Source organism: Camarhynchus parvulus, chromosome 13 (assembly GCF_901933205.1).
Source record: "Camarhynchus parvulus chromosome 13, STF_HiC, whole genome shotgun sequence".
NCBI lineage: Eukaryota > Metazoa > Chordata > Aves > Passeriformes > Thraupidae > Camarhynchus > Camarhynchus parvulus.
In genome coordinates, this window is record NC_044583.1 from 14,287,479 (window position 1) to 14,311,627 (window position 24,149).

General features: G+C 41.5%; 1 protein-coding gene across 6 annotated transcripts in view; it reads right to left on the reverse strand.

Annotated features, from left to right (window-relative positions):
- The window catches only part of EBF1 (EBF transcription factor 1), a 267,041-nt gene that overhangs the window by 59,231 nt on the left and 183,661 nt on the right, over positions 1-24,149 (reverse strand). For 4 of the 6 annotated variants that reach the window (XM_030957631.1, XM_030957628.1, XM_030957630.1 and 1 more), the window contains exons 9-10: positions 8,418-8,548; positions 689-815 (exon numbers count right to left, since the gene is read on the reverse strand). In XM_030957631.1, the coding sequence (XP_030813491.1) occupies positions 689-815; positions 8,418-8,548 (258 nt within the window). Of the gene's footprint in view, positions 1-688; positions 816-8,417; positions 8,552-24,149 lie in introns of all 6 variants that reach the window. The other 2 variants (XM_030957629.1, XM_030957625.1) reach the window with 1 other exon arrangement.

Here is a 24,149-nt window from a genome sequence, read left to right on the forward strand (position 1 = left end):
CACACATCCTTTTAAAAAAGCTAGGCTGCTACTTGATTTATTTCCCAGACCATTCTTATAACTACTGAGAGTGGTTTGACAGTGCCAGCACCTGCAATGTTCCAGAGTGGGGGTTTTTTTGTTAGTTTTTTTGAGGCCAAATCACTGAACTTAGGGGTCTCCAGTGTGGGAGACCACCCCAAAGCACACTGCAAGTTGCTGTGTCTGCAGCACTGAGTGGGCTGAGAGTTACTTGGGCTCCCTGGAAGCCAGAGACAAGTGAGTTATGGTGAGATGGGCTGGCAAACAGGCTTTGAACCCTTGCAACACCTGCTGGACAACATGAGATGGAGATGATTAGCAGGATCCTTCTCAAGGCAGGGTTGTGTGTCTGGCTCCTTGTGCTTGCACTCTTCCTTTGTTTGGTAAGTATTGCAGTATCTGTTTCCCTCCTTCCTCTCCCCTCCTGGGTAAAGAGATGTCCCATTGTGAGGACAAAGAAGCAAACAAAAATCCCACACTGGTGTGCTTTCAGATTCATCCCTACAGCCCCCCAGCTCTGACTCCAGCCTCCAAGTGGTGCCTTCAGTGACGTCCTCAGCCAAAACAATAAGATACAGCACAGCTTTTAATGACAAAAGCAGAAGCCCTAGCAAGAGTGATATATTGCCTGCCCTATTTTTTCCCCTTACATTTAAAGCATCCATACCTGTGTAAATGAATCTTCCAGGCGTTCCCTTGCAAAACTGCTTAGATTTGTAGGACAATGTGACTTCTACAACCCCTGGGATGTGTCGGGGAGGCGTCTGTACACGGATGGCATGTGGAGTAATCAGCTAAAGAAAACATTGGGGAGGGAGAAGAAAGAGAAAACAAGCACTGTTAGATGCTGAACACTTCTTTAATAACACTTTCCTCTCAGATCACAGTAAATAAGCTTTGAAACATGTAATTAACCTGTCAGTGTTTGAATACAATCTTGATGTAACCCACACAAAAGGCAGTGACCACAATATTTACAAGCATTCTTGTAACAGCATTATTCCTGTTTTCATACATGGCAGGCACTTGCTTCCTAGTACAAGCATCAGCCCTGGTGTAATGCAATAACTCCAGCCTACAGCAGTAGGATACTTTGCTCAGATGAATTCTGGGGTCATGACAGTGTCCAACAAATCAGATCCATAAATGACACATGATTACATGTGTGGACATGGCACAGCACAAGTCCAAGGTTTTAAATACTCCAGTCCCCAGCTGACATCTGTGCGCTGGCAGCGCACCCTGTGCTACTGTTTTAATTTTCTGTTCATTTTGTGAAGGTGTAACTGATTCCTGTAGAAATGCAGTCTTGGCTTCTAAAGGATGCTGGATCTTTCCTTCAAAATTATGAGAGCACTCAAAAATGATGTACCAAAGAAAACCATCTAATCATCACTTCCAGTCTGCCTTCACTGCAATGACTGACACAATCTGAGAGGGCTTCTTCAGGTGTGGATTTACACAGCAATCAATAAATAAACTTGACTTTCTTTTTATTGGGGCAGGGGATTCTGATGCTCCTGGCACAAAAGTTGGGCTGGGCCACAGTGCTGCACTTTCCAGGCTCTAGACCATTTTTGCTTTTCAGGATTCTGGGCTGGATTTAAAATGTGGTCCCTGAAATGAGTAGCAGAGCTATCTAGGAGTTCACTAATTCAGAGCAAGATTAACTCAAATCTCTGCCGCTCTCAGAAACTACAGCATTGTCTTCCCCATCACCAAAATGTCCTCTTCTCACTTATTGTGCTTCCTTAGAAAAAGCAGTAAAAAGAAGTCCAGAGAAAAGATGTTAGGATTGTGTCCAACAACCAAGATACAGCTCTGGCACATGGCTAATCCTTCTCTGCCTGTGGCCCATTAATGCCCCTCTAGAGAGGCAAATAAAACCAAGACCATAACCTGGCTTGACAGGTTATGAGCCAAGTGTGAGCACCCCATGCAGTCAACTGCTCTGTGCTCTTGGTCGAATCATATCCTGGATAAAAGAATAAATTTCAATAGATTTTTTTTAATAAAAAGCTTATTTTGTTCTTATTTTTACTAGGAACCAAATGTTTCAGCATTGTAGTAAGGCCCCACCAAAAAAAACCCAGACTTTGATCCAGTTCTTTGTTTAGGGCACAGGACTAAAAAAGAGCACAGAAGGAGAGTAATATCGGTCTGAGAGCCATCTGTGCTACAGAGGGAAATGGCACACACAGTGGGGAGCTCTCCATATTTAAAATAAGAAAATTAATATTAAATCAAGTTGAATGTTAAAACCAAAACTACCAGCATCAAATGCTCCAAAAGTTATTCAGATCCACAGAAGTCAGAAGCCACATGTCATTTTAGAAAATATCGTGTAGGGGTTGATGTCTTCTTGTTTGGTAGCTCCAAAAGTATGTTTTCAGGCTCTGCTTTGGAATCATGTGGTTTGGAAACTCACTTACTTTTTAAAAGAAACCTGCCTTTTTTTCTAAATTGCTCCCTCTATCAACTTGGGAAAAAACCTAAAAACTAAAACAAAAACAAAAACCAAACCCCAAACTTCCACAGAATGCTTTTACTTAAACTGCGTTGTCTTACAGTTGAGCTGACCAAAGCCTAAAAGTCCAGGCCAATTCTCTCCATGCCCTAAAAAGCCAGCAGAGGCAGAAGGCAGTGCCAAGCAGCAATTGATTTTTAGTGCTTCAGACACCTCTCACGTTGGGATGAGCCATTCCCTGGAAGCTTCGACTCTTCCCCACTCAACCAACATGACAAGCTTAGACCATTTGCTCAACTGTAAGCAGCCAAACATAACTGAGATAAATCCCATCCTCGAGTGGTTCTGGTTAACTGGGTGAACTGGCAAGATGAGAAAAAATTTTTGACACTTTTTGGAAAAAATATTTGCAAAAACAGCCAAGGATTTTAGTAGTAAAGGTTAACACACTCATCTTACTACATCAGCATGAGCCTTGCATCCCTCACCCCCATTCTGGCTATACAGGCAGCTTCTGGTTGTATCTTTGAATTTCCCAGCATTTACTGGTCTGTCACCACTTTAATGTTCTTTAAACATAATTTGTGGCATTTTCCAATACTCATCTTCCCTGGTTCCCAAGAAACGTCTGACCTATTTATGGTCCATTGTTACAGAGAGCTGGGGAGAGTTAAGCAAGTTTCCTGGTTTGTTCTCCACAAACAGTTTGGTTTTCCTTTGTGCTCTGAAGTAAATAAGTTTAACTGTGTTTAAAACCACAAATATACAATAATGTCGCCCACACATTCCCAAAGGGTGAACATTATGTCTGAAGTCCTACGGTTTAGGACACTCAGGATGTATTTTATTCCTCTTTTCCCTACAACTAAAGCTTGGGAGGTATACCAGGAGAATACATGTTCCTTTTCCTTTTGCTTTTTCTCCATCACATCTGTCATTGACCACTGGCAGGGATTTGGTGCTGGGCCTTTGTTCTGGGTCAGCCTTCAGGTCTCCTGCACTCAGAGGGAACTGGGCAGCTTGGTTACACACCAGGAGTTCCCTAGATTGCTGTCAGAGCAGCAGATTGGCTTTAAGGGACAAAATATGTTCCCTTGCACATTGAAACCTCTCACCTTGGGTCTCAGCTTCTGGTTCCACAGCTCTGCCAGGGTCTGCTATGGACTGGGAGCAGCTCTCCAAATTGTCCTGACTCTGGTTTCCAATCCAAGTGACCCAATTGGTGCTGTACATCTCTGGGCAGTCCAAGCCCATCCACAGCAAAAGCTGATCTGCCCCTGCCTTCCATAACTCCAGAATTATGGGATGCTTTCCTGTCAACCTGGGGCCTGATGTGGGGAACCTACTCCACCTTTTCTCCTTTTTCACTGACATAGCCTCTTCCTTCTTCAGGGCACAATCTGCCTCATATTTATAAGCAAAGCATCTGGAAGAGATGAGCTTCCAGGGATATTAAAAGTAAAGACACCACTTCTGGATGCCTCTGGGCCCCAAAGAGCTGGAGACTGGTAAAGAGTTTTGGGGAAGCATCATGACATGTTCATCCTGTTGCTTTTAGGCATCTGTCCTTGCCCAGTGACAACCGCAAGACCCTGAGGTAGATGAGCTCCCTGTGTGACCCAGCAGGGCCAGTTGTGCATCCTCACCTCAGCTGGGAGCTCTTGGTGGATGAACAGACACCAAAACAACAACATGCCAAGAACCAAGAATCCCTAAATATGAGTTATGCCCCTTTCTGAATTTATTTTTTAAATATAAATCTTGAGCAAGGCATTAATCTGTGATTTGGACATGAATCCAGCAGACAAAATTCCCAGATCCATCTTCCTCCTCCTTTCCAGCATTTAGCAAATTGAGAAATGGAGCCGGACATAAAATTAGTAACTGGACCTTTCTCCCAAGGGATTTTCAAGTGATTTAGCCTGATACTTAGCAACTGCATTTGCTGTTTGGTATAAATTCTTACATGTCACCTGGGACATACAGTGGGTTGCACTAAAACCTGAGTTAGGGATCTTTTGAATGGTGGGTGGTGCCCGGCCTTCAAAATCCAAAACACATTTGGGCTGAGTGTGTACAACAAGCCTCTTTCTGTGGTTTGCTAATATATTCTAGGCATTCTTGTGTGATACAGCATCATTTCACACTCTTCAGAGTGCCAGGTTACTTTCTTTTTTTAAAAGTGACATTTTATAAGGAGATGTCATTAATCTGAGTCACTAGTTTATTTTTGCATGCTTGAGCTCTGGTTTGTGGTTAGGGAAATGGTGACAATCAGTCATAAATTTGACTTTAACTCTGTGTGAAGAGGACCATTAGAACAGGAATGAAGAAAAATCCCACCAACTGAAGGTAATGACAGCTTTCAGTGAGAACAGAACCCTTAGGGTACCTATATTTTAAAAAACAACCAATGACTTTGCATGCCTCAATTCTGGGCATCCAGATGCTGCTTAATAAGCCTTGGTTTGCAAAAAGAGGGTGCCTACTCATTTTTTAAAAATGAGTCAGAGCTCCAAAATAAGCACTCAAAGTCAGAGACTTCCAAAATCAATAACAAACATAAAAAGCAAAATAACAAACTGTGTCACAGAATTTGATTCAGCAGCAGTAAAAAAAAAAAAAAAATACACAAAAAGCCACCAAGCCGAAAAAATCATCCTCTGTTTTTGTGCTGTACAAAGGTAAAAAAAAAAAAGAAAGATGTTTCAGTGCTTCATCGTTTCTTAATATAAAAGAAAAAGTTGTTTCCAGCTGACTCTGTACAGCTGCAGGAATGTTCTTGGCAGGAAAATGTTTGAAGAAATAGTTCATTTTAAGCAAATATTGTGGAATATTTATAAGAAACTAATTTTGTCTTCACAATCATGTATTTGCCCTGCAAGTCGACTCTCAGAGTCTCAGCACCCCAACGGGAGAGAGAAACAAGAAGGGTTCTTATCAGCAGGGCCAATTTGGAATATCTGTGACCACGCAGGGACCCAGAAGCTGGGTGAAGCCACCCAGATTCCAGCTCTGTGTGTGTGTGCACGGCACAGACAGGCAGCAGAGCCTGTCTGGCACACAGAATGTTTGCTGGGAGGCTCTGAGCACACCCAGCATGTGCACACGATAGAGCAGCGCTGTTTGTTCGGTGGTTACGAAAGTCCCTTGGAAAAAAAAAAGGCATTAGACAGCCCATTCTGCTGTATTCTAAAAATACCAAGGGCTTTTAAAGTCATTTTTCTAAAGTAATATGGGAGGTAAGGATTAATTGAACCTACTGGCTTAGAGTATCTGCATTTCTGCTCAAAATTAATGTGGCAAATTAAGTTTTTATTTAGTTCTCCCTGGCTGAGAAAGGTTGCAATTATGTTAGAGTGTTTACAGCTAAAATATATGTTTAAATAATAAATATGTGTTTCAGAAACCATTTTAAACCTCCTTTTTAAACACAGTCAACTCCATTTCAAGCATATAAATATTTCAATTACAAAACTTGAATACATGTAAAATAAATTAAAAATATATTATTTACATTTCAAATTATTTATAACATGCTGCTTGACAGCAACAAATTCACTCTTAAAAGGAAGTTGTTTGGGGTTTTTTGACTCCTAACTTTACTTCTGAATTAGGGTAGGATTTGTATTTTAAATATCCATGCAGCTCAGGTATTTACATGGATTTTGCTATAATAAAGTCTGAGTAATATAGGACCTTTATGATAATTACCTTCACAGCACCTCTCCAAAGAAGGTGACTAATCTTATTACTGTTTTAGAGAAAGGGAATTGAACTTTAAGTAGATTATACGATTTGCCCAAGGTCCCATGCAAAGTCTGTAGCAAAATGATGCTTAATTTCAATATTAGACTTCATTCCCCAAACCACCTGCAATTATAGCTGAAACTGAAGCTGGAAAAATCCACATGAAAATTCTCTGCAAGAATGATTCTTTTTCTTTAGTCTCTGTCTATCTGGTTTTTTGGGGCTTTTCTGAAGCCCATTTAAAATTATGTTTTGTTTGGATCCATGAAACAACAGGATGAACTTTAAAATTTGTCCAGAATTCAATGACAAAATAACCTGGATGAGTTTGCTCATAACTGGGCCTTACTGGCAACTCAGGATGAGCCTGCTCCAGTTTTGTAATGGACTCAGATTCAGAGGTTTGACAGTTCAATTTTATACTCTCTTAAAGTAAAACAAAAATGTTCTTCTTGGGTACTGAAAATTCCGTAGACATTTTTAGAAATGGGAAGGCAAATGAAAGAACTTATTTTGTACTTCATAGGTGGCTTGTATGTGTAACTTGAATTATTTATAGATCACTATTATTTAGGGATCACTCAGCTCATGCATTTCTGCGCTTGTTTACCATGTTTGTCTGCTTCTTTTAGAAAGAATGTTCTTTTCTCTTATATGATTTTTGACTGCTCTCATAGGTTATGAAATGAGAAGCAGTTCTGTAAGAGGGAGGCAGTGAAAGGGTTGCAGCATTCCCAGACAACAGACTGGCTTCAGTCCGGACCTCCTCTAACATTATTAATTCCATGACAAGGCCTTGCAAACATCAGCAACAATGTTTTGACCAGCACTCAGTCTCCTGAGATTAGAAACTGACAATTAATGGCTTCCACTAATAAATAGAATCAAGATTTATAATGAAAGATCCAATTCTGCAGCACCAGAATCGGAGCAGTTTCCTCCCAGCCCCTTCACCTTTCCCTGCTAAATGTCTGCAGCCATAATGGCTTCAATAGTAACACACAAAATGCTTACACTGGGCCCAGGGGGCACTTTCATGATCACATAAGGGCTTCAGAATAGGACTCATTTACCATCTCTCCTTTTCTGGAATGCCCTTTCATCCACACTTGTCCTCAAGTGGAAGGATGAGAGAGAGAGAGAGAGAGAATAGTGAAGGACATTAGAGAATACTCTTCTCATGGAAAAAATGCTGCCATATGTGCAATGGAATCAGTAGGGAGAATGTGCTGGATATAAATTAAGCTGTGGTGTTGATTTAAGATTTACAGGATGCAAGGTAAAGCATCAGAAGATCCTCTCACTTCTCATTGGGAAGTGTTGCACAGATATTTCAGGGAGGCTGGGGTTTTCTTCAGTATTAAAATAATGAAAATTATAATTTCTTATTAAACCTCAAAAATGCTTTTGGAAAGCCCTAAGTTCAAAATATAAACCTTTCCTTGGACCTGTCTCCCTGTGCCAGTGGGGGAACTCTGCCATGGTTTCTACAGCTCTGGCCATGGCCATTGGGGTGATGCTGCCTGGGTTTTAACTTTCCACGGGCTTTTGCAGAATGTCAGGCTCCACTATTAATTACGTGCTGGGAAAAGACAGGATTTAAGGAGCTGGGAGGAGTAACAACAGCAAAAAAATGCATAAGAAACAAGGAAAAGGTTCCTGTGAAACTACAGGGGCTCTTGCTAGGTATGAGGAGTACGCTGTGGATGCAATGTGGTGCATTTGTTTGCTGCTATGAAAATGATATTTACACCAAGTATCCAGACTTTAGGGATATGCTGCTCAGAGGTGCTGAATTCTGCAATCTCCACCTCATTGAGCTGCAGCTACCAGCAGCCAGCTTCCCTGGAAAGTGGGATCACCTAAATGTTTGTTTCCTGCAGGCCCTTAGCTGTTGTAGTGCTAAACACAGAATTATCCACACAGGCCTTTATCCTCTCCTTTCCTTGGAATAAAACCCGCTGAGCTAAATTCTCAGCTAGCATGAGAAGATGCAAATCCCCCTGGCTATAATGGGTTCCTGCCACAGGTAAATTTGACTAATTATTTTCATAAAACTGAGTGAGGCAAGGATGCGTGCGTCGACATTTGTTGCTGATTTAGCATGTGGCCCAGAGAAAGGACAGGCTGGCTACAAGGAGACAAAGCTGTGAGACATTAGCTATGAGACAACACCTACCTCACTCCAAACCAGCATGGTGCCGAATATGACCTGTAACCCATCAAAGAAATTGTCTCCTATGATGATGACAGTGGCACCTCCTGTAGTCCATCCTTCACTTGGACTGATGGCTTTGATACATGGTGTAGCTGCTTTTCAACACACATGAAAAAGAGAAGTATTCTGCTGTTAGAACTGGATTTTAATGATAGAAGACGTGAGAAAAATAAAATAAAAGGAGCTTTCATTTCCCCCCCTTACTAACACAAAGATTTCAGCAATCACATTCTTTATAGTACATATGCATGACCTCAAATTCTATCTTTGGAAGTATTTTTTCCCTTAATTAATTTCTGTTTGGTTTTATTATCTGCATTGAAAAAATTTTTATTTTTAAATTCTACATTAGCAAAAAAATCACAGAATGATGGGCAGAGACCAAATGGAAATCAGGACACATCCCTTTTTTTATTGTATATGAAATGCACAAGATCTAAGTTAATAAAACAATCTCCAGTAAGCTTGCTTTATTATCCATCAGAACCCAAACTCACCAAGGAAACTCCCATAAATATTATGGAAAATATTGGCAAAATAAAAAAGGGTGTAACCCTCAGCATTTCTCTAACTGTTCTGCAATCAGATCCAGGTTGTTCAGTATTAAACCATCCTGCCCTGATTAATGCTTTGGCTACTACAAAAAAAACCAACACCCCACAACCAAAAGCCACAGCTGCCATCCAGTCATTCCAGTTGTATTGCATCTACAGGATAAACAAGATGTGTGTGCAACACATTTTGCCATATCCATGGAGTCTCACAGCCACTTTCTTGGCATTGTACTGCTCAGAGTCTCTGAGAGGATGTTGAAAACTCAAGTGCTGCTCAAATCTTGGACTAAGAGCTTCAAGTTTAAGACTTTGTAGGCAGAGGCAACCCAAATATTGGTGGGCTGGGGCAGTATAAACATTCACATATTGATTCTCCTCCTCTGCAGCACAGGGGCACCTTGGAATTTAACAGTGCTGAAGCAACATAAATAACGTTACTGTAAAAATAGGCAGAAAGCCCTGGGTAACTCCACTCCTGCTCCTCCACTCTGCTGTGGAGTCTTAGTGTGGTCACACAGGTTGATGGAAAGAAGCAACTTCACCCAAGATGCTACCAACTTTTCCTTGTATGAGGTGAGAATATGGCATTGGTAACGTTAGATAACATTTTAAGTAAAGCAGGTTCCTCAACAATTTCATTACTCATGGAAAACAGGTTCAAGGAGCAGCATAACTCCACCAGCCAACCTCAGTGCTGGAAAGAATGATTCTTTCCTGTAGATATGATGCCAGAGGGAAGAGGCTGCACTGCAAACTCAGGAATGGGTGCCACTGCCCAATTTTAGGGTTGGTGGCATTTGGCTGTGAATTGCTACTTGATGGAAAGGCTGATTGAGCTGTTAATTTGGTTTGTAACTTTGATTATTTGATGATGTACTCAAGGAAGAACACTTAGGCACTTCCTCAGGTAAGGACTTAGTAGGAAGATGGGGATATTAAAGCCACTCTGTGTTAGCACCATCCAGCATAAAACCCTTACCCTCATGAGTTACTCAGCCTGGCAATGTAGTGAGTTACTTAATGAGGCACAGCCCCTGTCCTAAATTCTTCTAATTGTAAAGACAGGAAATTAATTCATTCACAGAAGCCTAATTCAAAATGCTCCAGACATGGAGTACTAAAGAGACCCAGTGCATCTTCATGACTCCTCAGTGAAGTTCTGGTTGGTTGGAGCTGATTGCAAGAGTCAGTGTGGCTGCTGGGAAGCTCCTTCCCCCCAGCCCCTGGGCAGGGAGGGTGGGTGGGGAGCTGGGAAGCAGGAGGGAGCTGGAAAAGGAGCAGTTGAGTCACCCTGAGCAGTGTTTCTGTGAGCACTGCCCCAGCCTCACACCGCTGGTGGTGGCAGGCACAGATGGGGAGCAAACTGACCCCAGCCCTACCTACAAAAGGTTGCAAGTGTCAGAACAAACTTTTCCACTACTTAAGCTGATGGGGATGCCAGCTCCAGGGAAAAACACAAACAGGCAGAAAAAAAATCATTACCCTGCTCCAAACTTGGCAGAGTACAGCCATTAACTTTTACATGAGCTAACAAAAGAAGCATCCTGACATTACCGTCACGAAAACGTAGCACACACACAGAAGTAACTTCAATATGTTTAATTTGGACTCAAATTACTTGCATAAAACGGTGCATAAAAACCACTGAGATGTCCAAAAGCAAATGCTTTTCCTTCAGCCAAGCTCACAGCAACAGATTTACAGTGAAAGCAGCTTTTCAAAATGCCATCTAGCCCTTTCACAGAATCAAACTTTTTCATAAATAAAAATTAAAATCACTTCCAAATTACACCCTTTCCAGTATTCCCAGTTGATTGTGGACATATACCCCCCACAATAAAACCCAGAGATAATCAGTTTCCCATGTGTCAGAGAATGAGCTACTTTTCTTAAAGACTACAGCAATATTTTTTTTCCTAAATACCAGCAAATAAAAACTATTTGAGACCATAAGCCATTAACAGAAAACATATGCAGGCTTTGCTGAAAGGGTTGTCAAGCCCTGGAAGAGGCTGCCCAGGGAAGTCACCATCCCTGGAGGTATTTAAAAGCCATGTAGATGTGGCACTTGGGGACATGGTTCAGTGGTGGGCTTGGCAGCGCTGGGTTTACAGTTGGACTCAATCTTAGAGGTTTTTTTCCAACATAAATGACTCTACAATTGAAAATTATAGATTCAAGTAATCTTTAAAGTGAATGCAAGATACTCTTGTGCACTTACAGGACCCCACAAAAAAGTTCTTGCTGTTTATGCTGTGATGCTCTTTGTGTTCCCTACATCGCACTCAGAGGTTCAAGTTGCTGCCCTGTCTGTGCTGCCCCAAGTATTTGATTGTAATATTTTATAAATTTATTTGCTTCATATCAAACACATGCTAAGTCCCACCCATGGGAGCCAGGGGGACTGAGGCAGACACTCAGGGCTCTCTGCTGAGCTGGGGCTGTGAGTTCTTCACTGGGACACTCTCACCTGCAAAGACCAGCAGCACATGGCATTTTATTTAAATATGTGGAAATTGTGCAGAATCAGTGCCTCATCGAACCTGCTGGCAATAGCCCAGGACATCTCTGAGGATAAAAAGTCAGGACTTGGTGGTTTAATCACCAGGGCAGGATGGTGCCCTTTGCAGGCCCAGCCTGAGATGGAGCAAGAGCACTGTGCATTCCCAAAAGATTTCATTATTTTCCCATGTCACAAAAACCAGAGGGACTCCCCAGCTTTCCCCACACAACCTCTCTTATTTTAAGTGTCTGTTAAGGTTGGAAGGGCTGCAGGAGGTGCTGCCCAGCCAGGGAAGTGGCTCTGAAGGGCTGCATCCCAAGGAAGACGTGCTGAGGGAGGCATCCAGACTGCTACCTGTTTTTGAGGGCACAAACCATGTTTATACAATGACATATTTGCAACAACCAGTGCCATTCAGGACACCGGTCTGTCTAAAACTTTGCCCTTCCCAGGTCCTTTGCTTGGAGCACCAAGGAGGATGGAATTGGGTCCCGTTGGCAGCATCACCACAGGTAGCACTGGGAGGGGGCAAGGCAGTGACCTCAGCTCTATTTCTGCCCCTGGTACAAATGTCTGGCCAGCTCAGGCCCTCAGCTCTTCATACTTCTGCTCTTAATCACTTGGCAACTTTCAAAGCACTGTCTGGAAGGTGTTTACTTCTGTGCAACCCTAGGAAAACAGAGCAAGGCAGAATAATCTTTTCACTGGAGGCCTTGATTTTTCTACATTTTGTTTTGGTCAGAAGACAAACCAAAATACAGAACTTTTTTTTTTTTTTTTTCAGAATGCCAAGTTCCAGAATCTCTACCTAGAATTAACTATAACACTTTTCAATACCTCCAAGAAAAACAAAATGTTTTGTTTCAAAATATTATCACTTCTCATGCCCTTCTGTAACCCCAAAGCTTAATTTCTCATACAGTGCTTTTAAAACAAATAGAAAAAAAGGTTACATAAAATTTAACTTTTTCTGTAGAATAAGAGTTTTTAGTCCAAGTCTGAAGCTTCACTGATAAAAAATACAGTGAAGGACTTTAGACCAGTCCTAATCAAGGCAGTGCAGTATACATGATTGATAACATGAACAGACTTTAAGTCCAGGGAAGAATTGTTACAAAAAAAAGAATAATTGCTCATTCCTACTTATATGAACTTTTCTCTTGTTGTTGCTGAATGAACAGACGGAAGCCAACTACAATAAAAACCAAAGGGTTTGGTAGCCCAGCTATCAGACAGGATTTTCAGACTCTTTGGTGTGAATGTGTCACATTCCTTGTGTTTTCTCAGAAGAGCTGGGCTGAGGGAAAAGCAAACCTTCCCCTCCAGCTGCAGCAGACCCTGCAGCTCCTCACGGAAGGTGATGTGGCCACATCCTCCATCGGCTGGAATGGCCTAAGTGTTGGGAGCCTCAATGAGCTGCTCTCCTTTGCACAACACCAGGGCAAGTCAGAGCCCACCCGTGACAGTCCCACCGTGCTGCTCTCATGGGCCAGGCTCACAGACAGAGGTGGCAGAGGAGGTTCTGCAATCCCAAACTTACTGAGGCCATTGGGAATCCTGCTACTGGCTTCAAAGCTAAGGGGGCTATCAATAAATGTTAAGGATTTATGAGCAAAAACCTTAATGGCTCCAAGGAAAACAACGCTCTTATGAAATCTTCATTTTTCTCAATGTACACATTGTTAAAATCTTATCACCTTCCATACAAAGGATGGCAGGTACCCACTCCAGCACAGGGGGAGCAAAAAAAGGAAAAGTTTTTTGTTGTGTGCTGCGTGTGCCGGTGTGTTCCTGTATTCCCACACTTCCCAGCTACTGATACACAGGGATTTTTCTTCCCTCAAACTGTGACAATAAAATGATTACCCCGCCACAGTTTAGCATAATGGTTCAGAAACGCTCGTGGCATATTGCAGAGTTAAAGTGGAAATTATTAGGTAGCTCTTCTTTGTTATAATAATGATCACTCCACAAATAAAAGCTCTTCTCCCAAAGGTACTGCAAGGCACAAAATGCTAATTCTGAAGATTATGTGTGCGCTTTTATTAAATATTACTCTGCCCTGTCTGTTTGAGGGCTTCACTGCTCTGATTGTTTTATGAGTGCCATGTTAATGTCAGCCCCATCTTGCTAGCAGCAGGCACACATTTTAGCTTTTGTATGAGAGTTGATCAAAGGCCACGTGCTGAGGGAATTGCTGAGAAAACACGGACAAGCGATAAAAATCTAACAGATTAATTGGTTTAAATTTCATTTCAGGGCGTTGAACTTTGGCTCAGGACACAAGTACTACACTACCAGTCAGGGCCTAATTACCACATTTCCAATTTGCCTCTGAACAATGCTTGGCAGAGAGAATAATAACAGTACTAATAATACTAATAACAATAATAATAATAACAATAATAATAACTAAACAACAGCAACAACGTCTCCTTTTAGCTTCTTGTACACATTTAACAACTAACTTCGTGTGCAGGCAATTGCAGGAGGAAATTCCTCTCCCCCACCACCACCCACCTGCCTCCTGAGTATTTCTACCTGCCTCAAACAGCACCTGGTGACAGAAGAAATAACAGACAGCCTCAGGAGCATCTGAATTTACAGAATCAATAATCTACCAACTCCAGCTCCTCACAAACACACACTGGACGTTTCATACTCTTAATTAGGGACCTGCATTTCTAAACAGAGATAGCTTTTTATCCTCCAACAGAAATGATCTGTTCCACTGATAGAAAACAGAGGCCGGAGGGAAAAAACCATATTTACCACAAAGTTTATGGGTGGCCTTGGAATAAGGGTTAATTGAGCTTAGAGGTAAATGTTCACTGAGGTGAATTAGTGGGATGCACAGCTATCAGCAGGACTCTGGGACTGCTCCTATTTAGCTTCTGAAATGTATTTGCTCTATGATTAATATCCAGTTTGTGCTGGTGACTGTAAGAATGACCTTGCCTGCAGTTTTTATCATGAAGTGTGGTTTCATCCTCTATTATTCCATAGATGAGGCTCTGACAACAGTTGCTGCATCACAACAGGAGTTTAAATGATAGGGCACATGCTTTTATTTTTCTTCTCTCTAAGAGTATTGTGACACGCAAGGAGAGTTGAAAAGGCAGTTAAAACTGGGAATTAAGAGGAACAGGGAATTTATGTCTCATCATAGAGGAAGTACTGAAAATATCTGGAATTTAATTTAATTTTCCTTTTTTTCCTTGGGTAAAACCTAATTCCAGGCTAAATAAATAAATGAGCCACAGATTAACCCACAGTTTATGGGTCTGATCCTGCAACCCGTTAAATGCTTTCACCAAACGACTGACTTTTCAGAATATCAAGACAAATCAGTTTTAAGCACTCAAAACCATAACTTATGGAAGTTGTGATTCAACAAAGCACTCAAGTCAGTGCTTAAAAACCCCACTGAAGGAGTTGCAGGATAAGGAACTCCATTTTTTAAGATAGTTGGGCCCTATGAAAAGCTCCCAAGAGCTGGGCAGTGGATACAGAACTGGGGCTCCCATTTCACAACAGCCTTGGGACACGTGTGGACTCCCCTGTGCAGGGCAGGGCTCATTTTGCCTCAGAAAAGGACCACCAGCAGCACAGCCAACACAGCAATGCCAACACCTTGGCCTCAGGACTCAGCACAAATTCTGAGACTTTTTTCCAATTTAAAAGAATAAACCAAATATGTTTTGAGGGGTTGAGCTGGGTTGTTTTATTGAGTGGGGAGGAGGATTGTTTGGGTTGTGGGTGGTTTTGTTTTCTCTTAAGTAATATCCTTTTCCTGAGTAGTGGGAATTGTCAGGCTGCTCACTACTCTGAGCATGCTGAAAGGGTGAACCCTAAAAATTCTGTCTACCCAGGCAGTGGTGCCATTCCAGGCTGGTTTGTGGGGCATTGCTGGGGCTGGCATCCAGTACAGGCAGCTGAAAGCAACTGAAGATTATGAAACCAGCCTGGATGGGGAAAAGTCCTCAGGACCAGCCCAAAGGACACTTCAGGGAAAGAGAATGTGGCAGAGCTTTTATGTATTTTACTGGAGCATTAAATCTTCACTCTTAAGCTAAACAATGTGTTTGCTGCTTATCTGGGTGAAGTGATGATCTTCCTGCCTTCCTCTTGCGTCTCGAGCCGGCTCCGTGTCCCATTCTCTGCTGACAATGAGCAGCTGCTGCGCAGGAAACAGGGCAGCAGAGGTTTCCCCCTGGAGCAGATAACTCCTGCAGCTTTGTGTGACACAGGCACGAGGATGCGATGCCCTGCTCCTCGATATTTGGGGGTTTTAGCATATGCAAGCCTTAAAGATTACAGCACCCTGCCAAAAATGGCAACCTCCTCCCGGTCCTTCATGACATCTGCACTGGGTGAAATCACTGAACCAAAAATACACGCGCCGTGCAATCCCTCCAGGCTGGGGGAAGGGAAGGGAAGGGAAGGAAAGGAAGGTTGCATTTTTTCTGGTTTCCAGTAGTGAAATGAAAGGTCTTGGCTGTGATTTTCTGCCGAACGTTTTGGATGCACGGCTCCCATTAATGGGAAATGAAAATGTAAATTACCTGGGATAATATTCCACCTACAATCAATACTTAAGCCAGTGTTTCTCTTTTATCCTTGCTGATGCCTCAGCTAGCAAAGTTACATTTCATGGAGTCCTCTGTGTTTCTCTTTCCTTAATGATTTCCAAAGCTCTCAGTTGTTGATCAGTGCCTGAAAAATGACTGCATGGAAAAAGGAGGCAATCCAGAATAATGAGAGACCTGTTACAAAAAAAAATCTGCTCTGTATTTTACTTACCACATTTCCATAAAATAATAATTTAGTTATCTCTGTATGACTGCAAGAAATGTATTTTCATTCATTCTCTTAAACCCTTTCACATCACAGAGGAAGTTCTGGGAGTTTCTTTGCTTATTTGGGTTATTTTTTTGTTTTACTTTAGGAGCTATCTCCTACTTTCCAAAGATTAATAAAACAGTCAGAGCCCTTAGTATCTCCCTGCAAGTCAGCAAAACTTGACCTCCAAAGAAAGGTCTGTCATAGCTGTTTGGTAAATAATAAATTCCCTGAGAAAAATGCAATGTTACAAACCCACTTAAAGTTATGTTAAATTAAATATATAGGTTCAACCTAAGCATTAATGTTTATATATATATAAACAATACATGCATTCTTCTTGAGAAATATATCTGCACTCTCTCTAAATGCATATATTTCAAGAAGCCTAATTTATTGTCAGTTTTTTTTGATGTGCTACCCTGATTTTTTTATTCCTAGGAAATTTTGGGCTGGCTTTAAGTTTGAATTTTTACATTCATCATTTTTGCCCCTGAATTGCAGGACTTTCATTTTGAGTCAGCCATGAGGAAACTGCTGCAGGTGGCTTTGGCCAAACACTGCTAAACTAGTGCCTGCCCCTCAGCTTCAGCACTCCCTATGCTCTTGAGCAGCTCAGGTGCTCAGGGATGCACAGACTGGGTCAGGAGGAAAACCAGACATCCAAGAATATTGCACAGGGCCTTTCAAATCTTGGCATCACTTCCAGCTCCACAGCAAGGGATGGGTTAGCTCAGACCCCAACACCAAATCAGTGACTGCTCTGCTACCCCAGGGATGCACAAACATATTTTGACCCCCAAGTGAGATAAATGTTTTACCACAAGCCCCCAGATCATTGCACCTCTATTCCTTCAGCCCTTCCTCTACCCCATGGTGTCACTTGCAGAGGAACATGAACAGTGTGTGAAAGCCAAAGGCAATAAACACCATGCAGGGGACTGAGCTGTGACACATGGATGGGATTACTGTATCTGAGTATGGGCTCCAAAATTTTGTTAATTAAACAGTGAAAAAAAAATTGTATCTGCCTTTCCCATTGCAATTTCAATGGCTTTCCACCATCAACTTCCCTTATGAAGTTATGGAGCCCAGTTAAGTCACTGTTGACTACTTTAAAAACAATAGGCATGTCCAGAAAGGAGACTGCATCTGGTTAAGTGCACTGAAGTTTAAAAATAGTTGCACTGATGCAATTTCTGGGTGAGGATGGAGGCAACCTTGTGAATGGAAGCCCAAAATGAGTACTATAAATCAGCCCTAAAAGTTTGTTAAAACGAACACTTCTGCATAGTTCTGATACTCCAAAGCACACTTAATTTAACTGATTGGTTCTTCATGATCCAACAAAGAATTTTATATTTGCTAAATGTTAACCCTGTGCTTTACTGCGTTGCTAAACCCTAACCTAACAAAAAGGCAGGTGGGTACAATTTCAAAATTCCTAGTTTGTTTTACCACCAACCCCGGTCCTGTTTCCTCATTTTCATTTTCCATCAGTACCTTAACAAAGCAGTAAATCCTTCATAGTAAATCTCCCTAGAGTCACAACACAGGACCAGACAAAATCCTGTAAGGTGCAACAGGCTCAGCATTCAGAGCACAACAGGGCTGAGCCTTGATGCTCCAGCACCCACGGGTACATTATGGCCACACTGGTAAGGTTCAGTTGGTGATACACAGAAACTATTCTAGGTGAAACATCTAGAAAAAATGAATAAATTTAGAGTTCAATCTAAATTTAAATTCCCACTGCCAAACTAAATACTAGTATTAATTACATTTTTATGACATCTTTCACCATCACAAAGAAAAAACCAGAACCCCACATCCCTCAAATTAATCCCCTGCAACTACGTTACACAGCACAACAATCAGAAGTTCACCTGAGATTGATTCTACAGGAAACAAAGAATTTATTTTCCTGAAAAAAAACCAAGATCCAACTAATATAATTTTCAGCTGGGGTCTCTTTGTTCAACAGAACTGAGAAAGTCTGCCCACAACAGAGAGCTCACAGTAATCATCTTTCAGAAACAAGAACAACCCGTGCAGAAACACAAAGCAGTTCTGCCAGGGACAGGGAGTGCCTGCAATCCAGTTTCTTAAAGGGAAATTCAAGTAGCCTAAGAGTTCTTACTCCTCATCTGATTTCTCTCACAAATCACAGGCTCTCTAATGCAATTTTCTGAAGTCTGAGAATCATAAAGTCAAATATGAACAAGTCTAGTGGAAAATCTGTGACGCTAATCTTGGCCTACGTTGTACTTTTAACAGGCACTGAATTTGTGCACCGGATTATCCAGATGGCCATACAGGAATCATCCTGATAGGATTAAACCTTTGTGCTGAACTCTGCTCCATCTGTTCTGGGAGCTTTGCCTATCGCTATCGGAATACGAATGCTCAGCCTAGGTCCAACACCACGACTGAAAGCACCCGTTTACCACACACACACACATGTGTACATGTGCACACACAGCTCCCCAAGTGCTTCATTAGTAATGTGAGATGAAGTTACCCCAAAGTTTACCACTAAAGAAACATATTGGTTTTATTACTCGATTGAAGAACAAAGCGCACTATATCTAAATTCAAACAAAAGAGCGTTTTTGTTGTTGTTCTGGGACTTGTTCAATTCATTAAACCATAATACTGCCATAAATTTATAGATGAAGGCATGACTAAACATAAAGCAGCAAGGCTCCTCATCTTTGAAATCTATTAGTGTATGAGGATGTATGACACAGTCGCACTTTGAAGATGTCATGGTTAAATATTTCAGATTAAAAAACAGCCAGCAACAAAACACATGCGTGCACTCAGCACTGGTAGCTGCTCTTTGCAGCTTGATCTAGTCACAGCCCAAGAACAGAAAAGTAATAATCAGTCCCAGTAAAATAAAAGCTTATTCCCATTAATGTTTCTTTCTGCTTTTATTATCTATTAACGACAGTCTCCTGCATTCATTGTTGCAGCCTGCCAGATGCAGCAAAGATCCATATTCATCATGTGCAAAAATTGTGCTCAGGCTGTCTCTGACAGGCTACGTAGAGCTGCCAATGGAGGGACCAAGGTCCGATGCATAGCCTTGGGTTTTCAGGCCCTGGGCCAAGGGGAAAGGTAGGGAATCTGGCTCTTCTGCGGGAAAAGCATCCCAGTGATCAGAGGGTTTAACTAAATTTCTATTCTGGCCAGAAATACTCAGAAAACTAATGAATATCTAGGATGGCATGGGTGGATACACAAATTAATTAATAATATTGTTATATTATTATTATTATATAATTAATAATAATAGTAATAATAATATTTTTATTATTGTTATTAGATCCAGCAATGCAATATAATCCTCAGCCCCTGTTTGTGATGGCAGTGGGACAGAGATGGAGGAAACATAACCTGCACTGCATTTCAAGCAGCAGCCACGACTGCGTTGCACAGACTGAGACCCCCTTGTCTCTGCTGTGCTGTGTCTCTCAGAATGTTCCTTCCTCTGTTCTTTGTGCTGCTCCAAGTGCAGGGTCAGGCACCCCCTCCCAGCCATTTAGGCTTTACTTGCAAAAACATAAGCATAAAATTATATTTATAGTTCACAGTATCTGTCCAGCAATGACACCACATAAAACCAGCACGCTGAAAATCTGAGTGAATACTTTGGACTCGAGCCTACAAATGCTTAGAGAAGTTGTTCTTTCAATGTCTCTGATAAAGTCATGCTAGGTTTTTATTTATTTATTTAGGGCTGCATTCAGACCACCTACCTCAGGCATTGCAGCCCGTCAAACACCAGACTCCAGCTCTGGCTGGGTGAGTCAGCCTGCCTGAATTAGGATCCTCTTTCCGCTATACAATAAGCAGAAATGGGAAGACACCTCTGCAAGCCTGGAGACCCAGGGAGTTCCGTGCTGGCTCAGGAAAGTACCAAGGGATCTCAGCAAGACGATAGCACAGGCAGGGACCAGCCAGATGCAACCTCATAAAAAATATTTGGCAGCTGATATTGAGCAGGCACCTGACTCTGGGCTTTCCTGCAGGCATCTCTGCTCGGGATCAGGGCTGAAGGAGAAGGCAGCACTCACTGTCACCTTCAGGGTCACAATCCCAGGAAAAGAGTAATTTTCCCCAAAGGGCCCCTAATCACAGTAGCTTTACCTTTCAGTGTCTCAGAGAGCTAAACAGGGTCAGAAATATTTCTTTTGCCCCCTCTTCTTCTCCTCAAACAGCCCAGGGAGTTGAGCAATGCTCTCACCTGAACGTCCTGCAGGAAAGTGCTGTGACCTCAAATCCCAACCCCTGCACTAATGCTGTGGCTGGAAAGATGAGCAGTGCTGTGGTCAGGCAGAATTTGCTCCAAGTGCTGGCCTTCCCTCTGGGCATGGATCAGGTAACACCAAACCTATGAATTCCATATGCAAGCCCAGGTTTTCAGGGAACAGCAACACGAGCTGTCTGTTCAGCCTCCAGCAGCGGGGAGACATCCAGCACTCTGCTGCCTTTTCATAACTCAGGAGGGACCTCTGTGGGAAAAGCACTTTCCTTTTTCATGGGATAGATACTGAAACTCTGAGAAAGCTCCTACAAAACCATAATGACATGGTATTAACCAAACATAATTAATTCTGAACTTCCGTACGCTCCCAGTGCTAACAGGCTCTTCAAGGGCAGTACAGCAAACAGCACACAGGTTCCTGCAGCACCCGGGACCAGATTTTTGGAAGCATCCACCAATCCAGTGGCTCCAGTAAGCAACTAATGGAATTTTCAAAGTACCTCACAGACAGATAGAAATTCTGTAGCCAGAGTTGTAAGAATCCTACTAAGCAGCTACCTGAAGCTTTAGGTACCTTGGTGCTTCCTAAGTTTGGCTTGAGGTCCAAGAATTCCCCCAGAAAAATTCCTTTGGGATACCTATACTCATGGATGACCATTTGTCTCACAAAAAATGGATCAGAAGTTTAGAAAATCCCAAATATTCACATCATGAAGGGCTGTATCTCTTTAAGCATTTCATTGTGGCCATTGTACCTTAACTTACACACATTTAAATGTTTGAATTACTTTTGAGAAATACCCTTAAACTTATAAATTTCAGACAAGTTTTTCATGAAACTTTATTCTTGATCTTTTTAATAAACTTCCTAAGCCCCTTCGCTTTGCTCATGAGGTCATAAACCAGCACTGCTTATATTACAGTCACTTTCACGCTAAGGATTTGTTTTGTCACAAAGAGAACTATAAATTCATGGAATGAAGGTGGAAAGCAGAAAGGACTAATTGTGACACACAAAGCTTTCTGGTTATGCTCAGCAAACAGTTTGGGCTAGGATTTTAAAAACCGCTTTATGAAGTTGTACTACTGGCTTTAATGAAAGCACACTTATTGCAATGCCATGCACTCCCAAAAATCTTGTACTCTCGATTTGGGCCAAACACAAAGCCTTTCTTCATTCCAATATTAATTATTAGTAGCTTATTTTTTATTCTTTGCTACTAAACATTAATGACTTTCAAATAGCAAACCAGATTAGAATAACAACTCCAAACATCCCACCCTGGTGGGCTCCATTTTCTGCATCAGTGTCCTGGTTTATGCTATTAACTCATTTCCTTGCACTTGGAGGAGCCTTTCAAATACTCATTTTTTCTGGGGAAACACTTGGCAGACAGAGACTTGAATGCTCACTCCAATCCTCTCTCAGTTCAGTGACAAGATGAGTTCATTATTTGTGAAGTTTTCTGAACTGAATATTCTAAATGACTGTTTTGTGGAAAATTTTCACCTAACCAAACCTTTAATCCTGAGATTGTTATCACTGAGTTGATTCACAGCTTTGGGCACAAGATTCATGGGAGCAAAGATCTTTTATAAGCACTGATTGCTTTGGGGTATTTAAATACTGGGATGCTCAACATGAAACATTTGGAAGTGTCCAGATACCTGCAAACTGCTGTGAACACCATTTTTTTTGAAAATCATGACATTTTATAACATCCAGATGAATTCTCAAAAAATCACTAATTCTTGGCCTTCAACTTCCCAACCACAATTCACAAAATTATTTTCCTTCAAAATTTGCTCAAAACAGCAGGGCAGCTGAGTCAAAAAAGTATCTTTTCCCACCATAACACCAATAAATCATTTCTTATAATGAAAAAGATAAATTAGAGGAATTTTTTCAGAAATAATATTAATCATACCATAATAACATGATGTTTTGAAACTTCCTGGTATGCCCATTTTGGAAGGTTGGAAAAATAATGCCTGGCAAAACTTCACTGCCACAGTGGAGTGTCTCTCAAATATTTGTCCAATTCTAAAGTCATTCTTCTCCCCTATGATGCCATTATATTTGTGACATAGTGGTCGGCAAAGTAAATTAAAATGTAATGAATACTCATCATTTATGAATATTCATTTCCTATTTGAGTCCTGCTGAATGTTCCCCTGTTCTGGTAACTGTGAAATTTCTGCCAAACAGGGGAGTTAAGCTGTTTCTACTTGCATGACTGTATTCCAGTTCCTCTGAGGTCTGGAGAGAAATCTCAAACCTCCAGCAAAGGGTTGGTCAAGCTCTCCAAATAGGAGTCTACGCTTATGGTGGTTGGAGAATTTCCATCTGAACTTTCCTCCCTTATGGGTCTGCTGTAACAAAACCGTTTTTTCTGTGCAAATCTGTACCAAAATTCAATGGCAGTTTTCCCCATGTTTTCTTCTTTTTGCAATTTTGGGAGCACAGTTCTGAAAACTCCTCAGGAAAACTCACAAAATGCTTTCTATCTTCATCCAGGTACTATTTTTCCATGAATTCATGACAACCTCGTAACAATAGAGGGTGACAACGTATCACAGCTTGACATCCCTTAGATATTGGTGGGGAAGGGCTGTTTGGGGGGCATTTTATTTATTTATTTTATTTAGTTAGTTTGTTAGTTGAAAAACATAAAGGACAGTTGCTCATGGATAGAAACTGACACATCTTGTCTTTGTCCCAGTTTTCCCTTCTCAATTGAAAGCGACCCTAAATCTCTGAAAAGTGACTGTCAAGCGAAAATCGTTTCTAACTGTGGCAATTGGAATATTCAACTTTGCCTTTTCAGAAGATATTTCCATGGACATTATGTAACAGCAATCCTTTCATTAATGACTAGAATATCTCAAATGGTATCTCCTAAGTCTCCTGCAGAAGTGTTAGCATAAATATGTTATACAATAATGTTTAAAAACCAAAACAACCCCACAAACTCAAACCTCCTACTTCATGCAATAGCTACACTCTAATGGCAGACCTAAAATTCTGGAATCTCCTTGCCTAAACTAGCCATTAAAAATCCATTGCTTAAATCTTGTTTTCATTTAGCCACAGACTAAAAATAAATTTTGAAAGATCGGAATTGTTGCAGCCAGATATTCCAAGCTTTTGAGTACCTCTCCATAATGGATGATTTATGACCCAGACAAATAGAAACAAAAGATTTTCTGCTTTTTGTTTGGCGTGACTGGCTGTGAGAAGGGCAGCTCCACCTACCCACCCACCCAGTTCTTGTGCAATTCTCTGTAATATCCAAGGAGGAATAAGGGATCTGGGCTTGCAAACAGTGACTCTGCTCTGGTAAAGATTAAAAAAAAAGACATCAGCAAAATTCAGTGGGGCACAATTTAGTTAACTCAGTTTTGTTTGCCTAAATTGGAGCTGCACAAATCCTAGCTCTGCCATGTTTTGCTGATCTGATGGATCCCAACATTTCACTCCTGAAAAGACCATTTTGATCATCCAGCCTGACATCCTGCAT